Source organism: Lactuca serriola, chromosome 9 (genome assembly GCF_051521515.1).
Source record: "Lactuca serriola cultivar US96UC23 chromosome 9, Lser_US96UC23_V15, whole genome shotgun sequence".
Lineage (NCBI taxonomy): Eukaryota > Viridiplantae > Streptophyta > Magnoliopsida > Asterales > Asteraceae > Lactuca > Lactuca serriola.
This window is the reverse complement of record NC_136416.1, coordinates 155696984-155713132: the sequence shown is the minus strand read 5'-3', so window position 1 is coordinate 155713132 and position 16149 is coordinate 155696984. Positions and strand designations below refer to the sequence as shown.

Here is a 16149-nt window from a genome sequence, read left to right as displayed (position 1 = left end):
CTTTTGGTTGTTGGTTTGATGCTCCAAAACAGCCACTCTTTTGGCTATGTTGCTGTCACGAAAATTTCACAGCAAAAGTGCAAGAAAAGGGTAGTTTACTCACTGTTTTGAATCAATAATTTTGAGTATCAAAACAAGTAACTTCCAGAGGTATTTGGTGGTAAAAATATCAAGCAAAAGGAAGGTGTAGATGGGTGAAATGGTGACTGAAACACAAAAGGGACAGCAACCCTTTAGTTCATGGTTTTGATGGCTTTGGAAGGAAGTTCTTGTGCTTGAAAATGAGATGAAGGTTGAGAGTAATTACTTGGAGTATTGGCTGGTCAAATGAGGGTAAAATGAAGAGGAAATTTCGTGGTTATGAAGGAGGAAAGGGTGGAAGAGGATAAGGGGACAAAACCTAGACTAGCTTGTGATGGGATGTGAGTTTAAGTGATGTGATCTTGTCTAGCCACTTGCTTGGGTGGTTGTTTAGAGATAGAGTTAGTTAACTAACTAACTACTAGTTATTTAGTTAGTTAGGAGTTCTAGTTAAGGAGAGGGAAGGTCTTAATCTCGAAAATTAGAAGAGGGATTAATAATCATTCTTAGTAAAATGTCTTAAGTGATTAAGCACTTATTAGTTAAGTTGGCACTTATCTCCACCAATTCTCTTATCTTAATTGATTTAGACATCATAAAACTTACATGAAATCATTTTAATTCATGACTTATAACTAGTCATTCACTAGATAATAATACATATATACAAATACATACATGTATACTTAGTATAAAATAACAATGTAGTTTTTGTGTATTTGAACTTTAATGTTTATGTTTTATTCTTTTTATTCAAAAACACTTAAATACATTTTAATTATACCTTATAATAATTCATTTTATATTTTAATTTATTTAAATATAAAATTTATTGAGCATGTATAATTTCGTGACATTTAACCGGTTAACCATATCGTTAAACACGTTTTGTCACTTTGGTTCGTATATTTGTCAAATTTAGATCCTTCACATCTATTAAGCAAACGATTTACATAGAACCTAACTTACTTATCAACTAGAGACATGTTGATACAAAAATTAAGTTTGTTGCATTTAAATGATGTTATATGCTAATTTCACAAACCGGTGATGGTTCGATGTCATACATCATAACGAAATTTATCAATAGTTACTTGTTTTATATTTCACAATAACTTATTTAAATAAAAGAGGTTAAATTCCTTCAACCATTCTTAATAAAATACTCATATTGCTTAATAATCAAAAGATAGCATCGTACGATCGTTCCTATTTTTACCAATTGTTACACAGCGTGAGGAGACGTGCATGTGGCGCACACGAAAAGATTTTGTAAAAATCATAACTTATTTGTGCGAGCTCTGATCTAATTCTATATATGTATCTATATCATGATTGCAATGGGTACTACAACTCTTCTTTTGGTTGTTTTAGCTAGTTTTGACTTTCATTTTTATCCCTAATGGGGTTAAAGATAAATGATTTTATAAAAATCATATCTCTCTCATACAAACCCCGTTTTCAGTAAACTTTTTCCTAAAGTTTATATCTTGAGGAGTACTACAAAACTCCTTTTTTCACTTTTAGTCAAAACCCAACCAATTGCTAGGTACCGTTTTGACGTAATTAATTTTGATTAGGCAGTTGATTTCTATTTTTATAAAATTCATAACTCTTTCCTTTGGAGTTGGATTTTTACGAATCTTATATCCTTGAGATCATGTTAACGAGTACTATCCAAGTACGTTAACCAGCTCAGAAAATGTTACAACTTTTCGGACACTAATTTTCGAGCCTAATGGATGTTTTTTATCAAATAAATGTAACAACACATTTGATTCTTATTATCTAAAAAATAAAATATTACAATAATAAGTTATTACATCAATTTTCATACTCTTTCCTAATGGCGATTAGTGATGGAAACCTCTCGATTGTCATAGTCTCCCCTGTTTAGGAAATTTCGTCCCAAAGTTTTATCTTGTCGCCGGGCTTCCTTCGAACAAGTGAGGGTATTTGTCCTTCATTTGGTCCTCTCATTCCCATGTGTACTCTGGTCCTCGCTTAGAGTTTCATCACACCTTGATAATGGGAATCTGACTTTGCTTGAGTCGTTTGACCTCTCTATCCGTTATTTCTACTGGCTCTTCGATAAAGTTTAGTTCATGGTTAATCTAAATTTCATCAAGTGGAATGACGAGCGTATCGTTGGAAAGACACTTCTTAAGATCTGACACATGGAAGACATCGTACACATTATTAAGCTTTTAGGGTAACATGATCCGATACGCGACTGGACCTATCCTTTCGAGGATTTCGAATGATCGTATGTACCTTGGATTTAGTTTACCCTGCTTTCCAAACCTTATAACTTCTTTCCAAGGAGATACTATGAGCATCACCCTATCTCCAACTTGGAACTCGAGGGGTTTACGCCTCACGTAGGCGTAGCTCTTTTAACGGTCACGTGCTGCCTTCATGCGTTCTCTTTTCTGCACTATCTTTTTAGTCGTCTCGTGGATGATATTTGGGCCTGTTCGTAGGGTATCCCTTGCGAATTTCTTGGCCATTTGGGTATCACCAACTTCTGTCCAACAAATAGGAGATCAAAATTTTCATCCATACAATGCTTCAAACGGTGTTGCTTTGATTCTCGTGTGATAGCTATTATTATATGAGAACTCAACCATAGGAAGGTAAGTATGACATTCACTTCTGAAATCTATCACACATGCTATGAGCATGTCTTCTAGTGTTTGGATGGTCCTTTCACTTTGTCCATCGGTATGCGGATGATATGTTGTACTTATATTCAGACGCATAGCAAGGAATTTTTGCAAACTCTGCCAGAAGCGAGAAGTAAATCTACTATCTTTGTCATAGATAATGGATAAGGGTATCCCATGCAATCTGACGATCTCTCTAAGGTACATTCGGGTAAGCTTCTCCATCTTACTTGTCCCTTTTATCTGTATGAAGTGGGAAGACTTGGCTAATCTATCGACAACTACCCATATAGTGTCATAACTAGAAGTAGTATTTGGTAAGTTGGTAACAAAGTCCATTGTAATCTGCTCCCACTTCCATCCAGGAACCTCTGGCTACTGCAACAATCCCGAGGGCCGTTGATGTTCTGCATTGACTTTGGAACATGTAAGTTACTTACCCACATAGGTCGTAATCTCAGCCTTCATGTTTGGCCACCAACAAAGGGTCTTTAGGTCCATATACATCTTCTCTGCTCTAGGATGAAAGGAATATCTAGTCTTATGGGCTTCATTTAGAACTAGTTCCTTGACCTCCCCATATTTCGGAACCTATACTCGGTTCATGAAATATCTTGTTCCATCATCCTTAATTTTGAGTTGTCTTTCCATCCCTCTGAGGACTTCTTCTTTAACATTTCCTTCTGTTAAAGCCTCGAGTAGAGCACTCCTAATCTGCGAGATTAGATTTGACTGGATAGTCATCATAAGTGCTTTGACTCTACGGGGTTTAAAGCGTCAGCTACATCGTTAGCCTTTCCTGGTTGGTAATGAATCTCACAATCATAGTCATTAAGCAATACTAACCATATTTTTCATCTCATGTTGATCTCTTTCTGATCGAAGATGTGTTGTAGTCTCTTATGATCCGGGTATACTACACACTTTGTTTCGTAAAGTTAATGGCTCCAATTCTTCAGGGCAAAAACTACCACTTCCAACTCTAGGTCGTGAGTGGTGTAGTTGTTCTCATGCACCTTAAGTTATCTTGAGGCATATGCTATGACCTTCTCCCTTTGTATCAACACACATCCTAATCCATGATGTGAAGCATCGCAATATACTACGCCTTCGTTTCCATATAAGGGTTTTGACTTATAGTTCATAAAATCTTTACATGAACAGACTCTAATTGGACCTCAATTATCTCTCTGTGAGCTCTTGTCTCCGTTATCTCCTTATCCTAAATTCCTAGGGAAAGTTTAAAGTTTTGCGTGTAATTCAATATTTAATTGACTTTGATTTAATCACCACAACGCCATCTTAACGTTGATTCCATCCGTAACAACTTAAATTAAATGTAAATTTAAAAAAAAAAATTGAAAAAAATATGTATATGAACGGGTGCTTCTTTTTAACAAAACTTTAAAAAAAATATAAACACAACAAAGCCATCATACTTGGCTTTTACTAAACCAAGTTCTTAATTAAATACTGTAAATCGTTATATATTTTTTATTTGAACAAAAATGGAAGTCCTTTTTTTCAATAAAAGAAAGTGATCGAATACTTTCTTTGCTAAATACATGATTTTTCATCATCTATTGTCTATGTTCCAAATTCTATAGAACTTTTATCTTTTTTGAAAAAAACAAAAATTAAGTTCTCAATAATTACAAGTCATTCACAACATTCACTTTATTCTTTAGAATTTCATTACGTCGCCTTTGCTTGAATAATAGTCTTGGATATATTCTTGACTATAATTTTTAAAAATTTACATTAAGTCAAACATTACATTTATTTCATTAAAAAGTAGAGATCAATCACCCCATTATCATAAGCAAATCAAACTAAAAAGATAATGAACCCTTTGACTGATACAAATGTGAAAATTGAGATATTATACTTGAAAGTAAATGTTATCTATCACAGGGACTGTAGTCGTTCATAATCAAACTTCAGGGGCTAATTTGCCTTCTTCCGTAAGTTACAAGATAGAAAGAGCGACTTTTTAGTAACCATATTTTTGTTTTGAGGTGGGTAATTAAATTCTTGTGTGTGATTGTGATATATATTTCTATGAAGGAGTTAGAGAGAGAAAAGCGTGTGCGTGTGTGTGTGAGAGAGAGAGAGAGATGATAGAGAGATGGACACTGAGAAACCGGAATAAGAGGCAAGCGGAGGTCGAACGTGATGGTCAATTTCCCTCAACACACCTACATGGCAGTTGAGAATCGACCGAAGACCTTTGCTTTCTTTCTTCTTCGTAATCTTTTCTCACTTTCCAGATCTTGCAGCTGATTTTTCGAGCTGGGTTTAACTTCCTTGAAAGATTTTATTCATACGTAGTTGCAGAGATTTAGAGAGAGAATAAGAACAGCAATACCCTCGTTCTCGTTCTCGTTCTCCCTCTTTTCTTTTTCAGTCATGAGATCATCTCTTCGTATTTCGTTTTCTTGATTCATCGATCGTCGATCGTAGTTTTTTTTCCTCTCGTTCTGGATTAGGGTTTTATTCAGTTATCGTTGGATCTCTATCACTTCACAGCTCGTGAGTGTTTGTTTGTTTGTTCTCGATTGATCGATATAAATGGAGAAAATCATTGGGGATGAAGATCGTATAGAAGAGAGGATGATCGGATCGCCTTCTAGCGACGGAAAGATGGTGATAAAACTCAAGATTCCGAAGCTCGCGGCGGCGACAGAAGGTGAGAAATCGTCGGAGGAGGATGTGATCGGAAGCTTCTCGACGTCGAGCTCGAGAATAGCGAAAGAAGGTGAAACGATGAATCAAGGAAAAAGGGTTTGTCCTGAATGTAAAAAAGAGTTCAGCTCGGGGAAAGCATTGGGAGGTCACATGAGGGTTCATGTTCAAGCCGCTAACAAGAACACTTTTCTAAAACACTCATCCAAAACAACTAAGTTTAACAAAGATGCTTATCATGATTTCAACAATGGCGATGAGAATCTGAAGAAACAACATCAACAGCAACAAGAAGAAAGAAAACCCTATTATGCGAGCTGCGTGAATGATGAGGGTAAACCCACATGTTCTCTATGTGGAAAAATCTTCCCATCCATGAAATCACTGTTTGGTCATATGAGGTGTCACCCCGAACGACTATGGCGAGGCATTCTACCACCTCCCAACACCCCAACCCCAACCGCCGTCGCACCCCGCCGTAACCTAGTTAGAAATAAACCAAGCTATTTTGCTTCTTCCACTTCTTCTTCGTCTTTATCTGAGAATTATGTGAACGAAGAAGGCAGCAACGTCGTTGATGACGGTGGCGCCGGCGGCGATCAGGTGGTTGATTTGACAAAGTTTTTACGGGGATGGTCGGTGACTGAACGGAGAGGCCGTAGGGCGTTGAAAGCAGCTGATGACGATGAGGTTTTACTGGAAGCGGTGGAGGATCTCATGAGCTTAGCTCATGCCGATCCATCTCCGGCGGAATCCGATGTTACTCAGAGGCAGTTAGGAGTGGCGCCGGTGGTGGTGCTTGAGCGTTCCAACAGTAATTCTCTAACAAATAAAGATCATCATAAAATCGACGAAAAATCTCCTTCTATTCATCTTCCGGTGTCGACAGGGAAAGGAAAAGCAGCTATGGTGGAAGAAATCGAACCGGTGAAAATGGAGTTTGATGGTATGATCAAGAATTTTTCTGACAACGAATCCGATTGTAGAAACACCCAACATTTACTGATTAATTACAAATACAAGAATCCATTCAGTAATCCTTCTTACAACAGTCCTACCAAGATAAAGAAGAGGAAGAAGATGAAGCTGATGATGGAATTGGAACAGCTCCCCATCGTCGCCGGTGACCCAACTCTTCCACCACCTCTCCTGCTTCCATTGTCATTGTCAATACCGGAACATCATGAGAGTAAATACAAATGCACCACCTGCCATAAATGTTTCGCAACTCATCAAGCACTTGGTGGGCATAGATCAAGTCACAACAAGACGAAGCTCACATCAACAACCGATCATCATCATCATCATCAGACTGAACCAGAGGATTACGAGAGCTCTCTAATGAATCTATCCGGTGAACATGTGGAGAAAGAAGTCGAATTTGCTGCTGATGCCATGGTGACTCTGGGGAGCAATGGTATACTTCATCAATGTAAAATCTGCGACAAGATTTTTCCAACAGGACAAGCACTTGGTGGGCATAAGAGGTGCCACTGGACTGGAACCATCGAAGCACAAGCAGCTCCGTCGAGCCAAATCACCTCCACCGGAGAAGCAGCTAGTAGCGGCCGCCGGAAAGGTCTTGACATTGATCTGAATGAGTTTCCTCCGGCTACAATGATGGAAGATGAAGCTGGAAATGTAAATGGAAATGGGTATGCTTCTTCATCATACAACTCAAACATGGGTTAGTTTTTTTTTTTTTTTTTTTTTTTTTTTAATTTTTGATTTTATCACCTTTTCATTAGAATTAGTAGTAGTAGTAGATGATTTCCCAAACGGATTTTCTTTTCTTTTCCTGAAAAAATGATCACTTTTTGGGAAGTGTTATTAGATATGGCTGGTGTTATGTGTTTGAATTTTATTGGTGATGATGACATGCAAGAGTGTTTAGCATGGGATTAAAGGAAAGTTCCAAAATACCCTTTTTTTGTTGGTTTCTTTTGGATGATGATGATGATGTCATAATGTAAGCAAGGTTGCATATGTACTAGGAATATATTGGACTTCAAATGGGATTAATCAAATCAATCAATCACTAGCTTTCTGAGTTTTCTGTGTTTTTGATCTTAATTTACTGCAAAGATTTTGTGGTGTTCAAGGTTACAATTTAAAAATGAAAAAAAAAGGATTTTTGTTTTTTTATATTTTGATAAGAATAAACAAAGGGTAATATTGGGCTTGGATTTTTGTGAAAAAGAATGTTGTTAAAAGGTAGATAATAAATAATTGGTGGATGTAAGTAGAAAATATAGTTGGAGGTTGTGAAATAACCAACCCAAAAGGTGGAAAGTGGGGTAGTGGAAGGAAGACTTGGACTAGGAAAATGTCAAAGAAAGAAGCCAATCTTATGGGGATGAGTAAATTACAAGAATACCCTCGTATTATATATTTGTCATATTTCTTGCAAGAATCAATAAAAGTTTTCCAAGTCACAAGTCATAACTTTGAGAATATCAAGAGTTGAATGGCATGCCTTTATTCAATGTTTTGAATGAATTATGTCATGAGCAAATTGGCAACTATTTTTATCAATTTTTTTACGTAAAATAATATTGCGTCTTTGCATATATGATGTGTGAATGACCGTTTTAGCCATGTATTTCCAAATATCACCAATCTTGAAGTAAAAACATCAGTTTTATTACGGGTGGTAATTTTTGATACGACATGCAAATAAACAAGTTTGGGTTGTCTGAAATGGGATCGGTTCATTGCCAGGTTGTAACTTGTATAATAAACAGGTCATGTTCAGATTGGTAGGCGGTTCATGCAGGACTCGCAAATCCTTTTAATTATATTAGGTTAAAAAAACATATATTTCATTTTTGAAATATGCAATGCCTAAATCTATGTAGCCCTAAAAAGCAAATCACTTTAACACACTTATCCACAAATTTTGAACTCTTAGCCTCGTCCTTTTTCACGTTTTGAATTTGCAATGCCCTAAATCCTAATCATTTCCATATGTCACGACTCCATGTTGCTTAATCGACTATTGTTTAATTAAAGATCTTCTACCCTTAACTTTTTCTTATGAAATTGATTTTAAAAAAACAGTTTAAATATATTAAAAATTAATGAAGATGATGTATATATGCTTTATACGGTGATCACCTGCAAACAATATTATGACCTACAAATAGGGGTGTAACTGCATCAAACTAGCTTGTGAGATATTCAAAACCAACTCGAAAAATACTCGAAATCAATTCGGTTCAAGTCGAGTCGAGCTCTTGAATATTGAAATATGCAAATCATGAAGCTTGGGAGCTTAATCGAGCTTAATTACATTTATATTTTTACCCTTTATTTTATTCAGATTTTATATGATCGGCTGAGTCGAGTCAAGCTCATGAGTTAGGTGTATTTCTATTTCAACTTAATGTAATTTTATCTTTTTAATAATTAGTCAAGTCGAGTTGAGCCAAGTTCGAAAGTGTCGATTACTTTATTGAGCTACAGCCCGAGTTTGAAATTGAGGCACGGGTTAGTTTTGAACCCGAGTATTTTAGTGGAGTCGAGTTTCGAACTTGATAGCATTCAACTCGATTCAGCTCAATTACACCCTACCTACAAACCCGTTGATACTTGTGAATTCGAATAACAAGGTTATGACCCACAAACACATAAATTGAGCGATTTAAATGGTTTGTGTCCGTGTTTGGCTTATATGGATTAGTGTTGAACCATATGATATTTTAATTACTTGGGTCCCGTTCAGGTTATGTTTTCAGCAAATCTGAACACGGTACAATTTACACTCCTAATTTTTTTTTATTAACGTTCACGTAATTACTTATATATGTATAAAAACTGGATTCTTGTTTGGCAAGAATCTTAGGTAACCTGTTTTTAATTTTTTAAAATAGGATGACATGGGGATTACAAAAGTCTACATACAACTTCCATAAAACTAAAAAGCATGCCCATTAAGAATTCGAAGATGTTTTCGATATATTCCAATTCCACATAATTAACCACTTGTAAATAATAGTAATAAAAAAAAATACCACTGATAAAAGTCGGTACATGATAATAGGTCCATAAACGGACTTCAATATATAAGAATACTTTCCAAAAGTATCCATTTTTTTATTTCAAAATTTTCAAAAAAAAATACGAATAAAACCGAGGATGTCAAATCAAAGATCATTTTGTACACTTTCGTGGGGTGATAACTGGAACATTAAGCAACATGATATGTCACAAAGGTTACATCGCAAATGTGTGTGTATTGAATGTGGATTGCATTGGATATGCACTATATCAATCTTGATAAATTGGCGTGTGTCTTTAAAATTCATTTTTTTATTTAAAACATCATTTGAAATATCATGTTTATTAGTATAGTCAACTTCAGTCCAGTTTAGTCAAAATCCCATAAATCAAATCAAAATCAAATCTTCCAACCTTTTATCACATTGAACAGATGATCCTAAAAGTCTTCATAATTATAGTATAATCAACTATTTACTAAAATACAAAAAATAAAACAGAATTTGATCCAAATTAACACCTTTCAAGAATGGCATAATTAGCTATTACTTCATATAACCATAATTTTAATTAATTACACAAGATTCAAATCGACAACCTCCTTACAATAACCCAAAAACGAAACACAAATATTACAGAGGGCTACATACTTACTTATTAATTATATGAGTGAATTAAGTGGGAACAAGCTCCACTTTTTGGGAAGAAATTTCAATGTAAAATGTCACAAACAATAGTATCAATTGGATTAAGAGACATGAACTTAATCTACACACCCTATTTTTCAATTTCTTTACATCTTCTTCTGTTTCCTGTTTCTTCAACACCTTCTTATTTTCCAGTTTCTTTACATCATCTTCAGCTTTTTGTTGTAAATTATGTTTCATTTCATGCATCAAGCTTTTAGTTGTTGTAGTTATTGCTACAATTTCCACCTCAGCTTGGATATTTTCCTTCAAAAGCTCATCAAGTTCAGTTTTAGTGTCTGCTGATGTTATGGCAGATTCAAGTTCTGAAATTGTGGCATCTTTGAGCTCAAGAATATTACGAATCGAGTCATCAAAAGTCAATGGCTCTGACTCATCTTTCCCTATATCTTTCCATTTTTGCACTTCTGCAAATTATTTAAAAGAAAATGAATAATAGTTTATCAAGAATGAATAAAGTAGGAAACTTTGGTGTATACCTATTTCAAGTTCTTCAACTGAAGAATCGAAACTTGTGATGGATTCCACAAGGGCATCTTGGTCAAATCCCACCTCAGGTTTCTCAATCTTTTCTTCCTTCACCTCCCATGAATCCTTAGCTTCTTCTGCATCTTCTTGTTTGACATCTTCAGATTCAGCTTCATTGTTTACAAGTTCATCATCATCATTTTTTGTAGAATTCCCACTCTGTTTACTTTTGGTTGCTACAGAGTTAGTAGTCCCCTGCACAAAGAGAAAGTTGCCCATATTGGAATCTGAATTTTCCTTCTCGATATTGAATCCCCTAAGCTTCTTGATGGATCCAGTTTGATGATTGCTTTTCTGATCTCCAGAATGAACTGAAATGGCTGAATTTCCCCCATTTGAATTACTTATTTTAGGCCTTGTTCTTGGAGCATATGAGGACCTGATACTTTGGTCCTCACTGTTTTCAGAATCTGCCCTAGTTGCAAGAACAGAATGATCACCCAATCCAGAATCACCGTGATGGAGTTTAGAATTACCATTAACATTCACCATAGAATCCCTAACTAGTGAATCACCCAAATCCCCATTATTTCTACTATCTATTTTACTACCTGGAGTTTTAACAAGTTCCCTAGGCATCCTCCGCCATTTTCTCAATCCACGCTTATTTACAGATGTGGACGACGATCGATTGGACGAATCATTAACATCTTCAACGTGACACACACCATTACTTTTTAATTTAATTTCACTTTCACCGACATTTCCCAATTCTTCAGGGGATATCGACTCGTTATCATCCATTGGTTTTAGCAAAGAACACTTGCTTAATTTTAACAATTGTATATAAATGATAGATACAACAAAAGCGATCCAAAAGTAACGACCGATAGTTAACAACAACCGTTTCCGGCTATAGCAAAACGAATCGGCGAAATTAAATCTCAAATTTCCAATTAGGTATTGGTTGAATTCAAGTAAATGCCAATTGCTTAATCTTTCACTTCCAAAAAGACGTCGACTCAAAAAATTGGAGAAATTAAATAAGTGAAGATAAAGTGTGAATTAAATGTGGAAGACTTCAACATACCTTAGTTTCCATAATGAATGAATGAAGAAAGCTTTAAATTGGAGAAAGTAATGCTGATTGAGCAAATTGGAAGAACTGGAACCCTAAATTGCGAGTGGATATGGAATTTGTAGCCATGAAATTTCTAGGATGATCAAGAGAATGAATCAGTCATTATTATTATTGTAGAATAAATAAAAGGTATTGGAACGAGAGTGGGCACAGCTAATGTAGCCGGTGGGCCAACGTACAGATATAACGGTCACGCTGGAAGTCACGTGACATGGGGTCTGTTTATTCCAATCTCACTATATATATACTTGTACTTCGTGCTTGTGTAGTCATACCATGTTTCTTATTATTATTTAAAAAAAAAAAAAAAAAAAAAAAAATCATATTTCATGTATTTATCCATATAGGAAGAAAATATGTAATTTGGGTTTAGTGGCAAATATAATCTTCTAAATTATAAGTGTTTGTTTGGATAGATTGGTTCGTTCACATCCGATCAAATAAATTCAAATAGATTTTGATTTTTAAAAAATAGATCTGAATAATTCAAATTAAATTCAAAACCGATTCGATCCAAAAAAACTACAATTCGATTGGATTGGTTTTTACAATTCGATTTTTAAGAGGGGTGACATTTTAAGATATATTACTTAGATGTTAGCCAACTCTATAAAAGTAACTAAAAAACCATTTAGTTATGAATTATGATTTATAAAAGTAACTAAAAAACTATTAAGAAAAAATGATTATAGTTTTAATATTTCAATGACAAGAAACTTTTGATAATAAATACATATTAAGGTATTATATTGGATGAAAATTTATAATACTTAAAAAATAATTTAGTAATTTTATAGATATTAACGATATAGATTAAAACTAAATAATAAGTTGTTATTCGGTTTTTTTGGATTATTCGGTGTTTATTTATAAACCAAAACCAATCTGAAATCCAAAATAATAATTCGGTTTAATTAAAAATCAATCCAAAATCCGAATATTTAAACCAAATAGTTCAATCTAAATTGTCTGATTTGATAATTCGGTTATAACCAAATAGTAAACAATCTTATTCTAAACAATTGCTATACATATGTTTCAAATTGAATTTGACCCTTTAATTTTAAAGATGGAGGACAATATTTGATATTATTTGGTTAAAGGTTATTGGTTAAAAAAGTTAAAGTATTCGAAGCCATAAGAAAATAACGTTAAATTTTTATTTATTATAGGGTTAGCAGTTTAACTTGTTTTCTGTTAGTGATATAAAATTGTTTTAATTTTAAAAAATAAATAAATAGTATAGTGATGAATAAATGACCTTTATGTAAATACTATGTTAATTTGTTGTAAAGTGAAGGGTCCCTACGTGAAACAATATGCTAATGTCGATGCCCTTTTAAGCTTAAAATCGAGAAACACATTTTCTATCACATTATATGCTTACTGCATCAAACATGTGTCTTTTATCAAATCTAAGTTTTCATACAATTCACATGTTCTTAGCTTCCTTAGGCAATAAGTAGAAATGTGTCGCACACTACAATTTAATGCAATGGAATATAACAAAAAAAAGACCTTAAATTGGAATTTAAGGTACCAAACGCATCCCAAATACATATATAAATAATAATCGGGTGTTGCTAAATCCTTTATGCAACAATGACCTTATGTATACAAAATTCAACACCAACATCTATGAATCAAGCTAACACCAGACTGAATCTTCTAAGGCAAGAAACTTTGTATCTTCAATATTCAACCGATCAAATTCTTACAAGATAAAGGTTAGTAGATAGAACAAATACAGTCCATTCCCAAAACCATGTCCAAATACGATGAATCCCAAAAATAAGTAATGATGATATAAACCATTAGAATATAATACAACCATTTTCTTTCGATATTCCAACATACATAAGTAATGTAGTGATGCCCATTCCAACAACTCAGGTTGGCTAATACAGGGTTTTGAGAAAATGATATCAAGAGTGTATTTAGGTAATGTAAGAAAAGTAATTCACAAGATGCCATTTTTTACTTATAACCCCTTTGTTTAATGTTTATAAAAAAAGTTTATGTGTGTGTGTGTCTGCTGTACGTGTGTGGGTGTGATGTCTCATGTGTGTGTATGTCCTTTGCCTTCAATTATATCTCAATTCACCAAAAATTATATGTGCTCTACCAATTTCCATAATTCCATGTTTTGTAGAAAGAAAAAATCGTTAAATGTGGAATATTGAGATAGGAAAGTATGTTGCAAAGTCGTATTTTTTGCACCAAAGTGAAATACTAAGGGCTATTTGGTAGTTTTTTAATTTTTATACAAAAAAGTAAGTTAGATGTATAATTTTATAGTCTCTTAATTCTGTTTTTTATTTTTTTTCAGCAGCTTATTTTATCCAGCATAGTTAGGGATGCAAACAAGTCAAGCTACTTGTGAGCTACTTGGGATCGGATCGCTAAAAGCTCGACTCGAAACCGATTTTAGACAGCCCGAGCCGAGCTCGAGCTTAATATTAAGTTCGTTTATTAAACGAGTTTGAGCTCGAGCCTATGTCACTAAGCTCGATTAGGCCCGCGAGCCTAAACGAGCCTTTATATAATATAATTTCTTATTTTTTTGTATATTAAAATAAAAACATATTTGTGGATTAGGAATTTAAGGCATTAGTAAACGAGTTTCTTAACGAGCTCGAGCCGAGCTTAAGCTTATTTAGGCAAGTCGGAGAAAAAACGAGTCGAGCCCGAGCCCGAGTCGAGCTTCTATAATTGTTTACGAGCTCAAACCGAGTTCAGTACAAAAAGCTCGAATCAAGCCGAGCTCGAGCTCGAGCCACTTAGAACTTAAACGAGCCCGAGCCAAGTCTGGCCAGGCTCGGGCTCGACTCGGCTCGTTTAAACCCCTAGGCATAGTAGTGTATCTTAATTTTTAAATGGGAGCCTTTTTTTCTTTCCAAAAATGTCCTAATCTTTTTTACCTCTTATCATTCTATTCACGTATACAACTCCCCATTCACCATCTTCTCTCAACGTACACACCCTCCACCTCCACCATCTGATCTCTTGTATGGTCACTACCGATGGTCGTCTTCACCTCTAGCTCTATCAAAACTCGGCGACAAGAGCCATTAAGTAAGGTTTTTTCTTGAATTGATTTTTTGAAATCGATTTTGTGTTATGATTTGGGACGACATTTCCTTGAAGAAACCAATGCTATAACGTCTCAAATTTTCAACCAAATTTAAAATCTTCTAAGTATGAATTAAACAACAAAAAAAACATCTTTTAAAAGAAACATGAGTATTCATTTTATTCAAACATCATAAAACAAACATAGAAGTTAATGAAATTAGTACAGTCCCTTCGCGTCCATTCCTTTCTCACCAAACAACGTGAAAAACATTTAAATATAACGAGTACACACAAAGTTTAGCCAATTCCCAAGTATACAGCAAACCTCATCACACATATAATGCATACCAACGGTGAGCTCATAACCAATGCCTCAATGGGGTTGTAGGCTCACAACCGTCATCTTATTTGACTTGCAGGCTCCTAGCTATCATTCCATTTGGGACAGTAGGTGCACAACCAACACCTCAATGGCCATATAGGTGCACAACCATCTTCTCATCTAACATGTAGGCTCCCAAACATCATCTCCTAACACTTTCCAATTACCAGAACAAAAGATTACTCTAGTTTAATAAAACATTCGTACACTAACAGTACACAAACATCCTACCATACAAAGGACATATGTAACATCCAGTTTCGAGATATTTCTGATGTCGAGGTAGTGGACTGTAGTGTGATCGAATAAACGTCTTGGGCTTCAAGGAAATAGATTTTAGACCCTATTAGATGTTGATAATGTTGGTTAAGTGACTTAATCCCTTGAATTATGATTTGGAGCCAAAGGGTAAAATGGGAAAAGTGTTATTTCCATCTTCTTTCATGAATTAATGAATTTAGTTCGGTATGTTTTCAATCAAAAGTAATTAGATAGAATTGTGGGGATTTTCAATACCTTGGCATGCATATAAAGATCACTAAAACGAAGTTTAAATGAGGAAGTTATGGTTGCTTAAAGTTGGAATGAATTTGGGGGAAAACTCGTCACCATAGCTTGACGAGGAGTTCACTACGTAGTCGTGAGTTTTGCAGCCCAAGCCCATTAAATTAGGGTTTTCTTTTTTATTGAAAGACGTCAACCCCTTGTTAAAGGTCATTTGCAGCCTCCATTGCATCAAGAACCTCTCTTTCTAGCAACCCTAGCCTCCCTTCATAGATTAAGATCCTCATCTTTCCTCTCATCCATTTTTAATGGTGTTTTTATGGTTTTTGAGTGTGTTGTTCTTCAAAGACTTGGTTTTGAAGCTTGGCAACGGTGGATATCAGCCTTCATCTACCTTCTGGATCATTGTGAGTTGCAAAGATCCTTGTTTTATTGTGTTTC

At 34.8% G+C, this 16149-nt stretch overlaps 2 protein-coding genes and 1 long non-coding RNA gene across 3 annotated transcripts; 2 read left to right on the top strand and 1 right to left on the bottom strand.

Annotated features, from left to right (window-relative positions):
• The first annotated feature begins 4831 nt into the window (after positions 1 to 4831).
• Positions 4832 to 7459, top strand: LOC145076832 (uncharacterized). Its single transcript, XM_079022633.1, has one exon. It carries the CDS (start codon positions 5319 to 5321, stop codon positions 7122 to 7124), a length of 1806 nt encoding a protein of 601 aa, XP_078878759.1. The 5' UTR covers positions 4832 to 5318; the 3' UTR covers positions 7125 to 7459.
• A 2502-nt stretch (positions 7460 to 9961) lies between these two features.
• On the bottom strand, positions 9962 to 11858 carry LOC145073789 (WPP domain-interacting protein 2-like). The gene is made up of 2 exons (XM_079020282.1): positions 10618 to 11858; positions 9962 to 10545 (listed from the first exon to the last, which is right to left on the bottom strand). The coding sequence occupies exons 1-2, from the start codon at positions 11408 to 11410 to the stop codon at positions 10106 to 10108; spliced, it is 1233 nt and encodes a 410-aa protein (XP_078876408.1). The 5' UTR covers positions 11411 to 11858; the 3' UTR covers positions 9962 to 10105.
• A 1439-nt stretch (positions 11859 to 13297) lies between these two features.
• LOC145077007 (uncharacterized) lies at positions 13298 to 14329 on the top strand. Its single transcript, XR_013692907.1, has 2 exons — positions 13298 to 13474; positions 14077 to 14329. It is a non-coding gene; the product is annotated as an uncharacterized LOC145077007 (long non-coding RNA).
• Positions 14330 to 16149: the final 1820 nt, after the last annotated feature.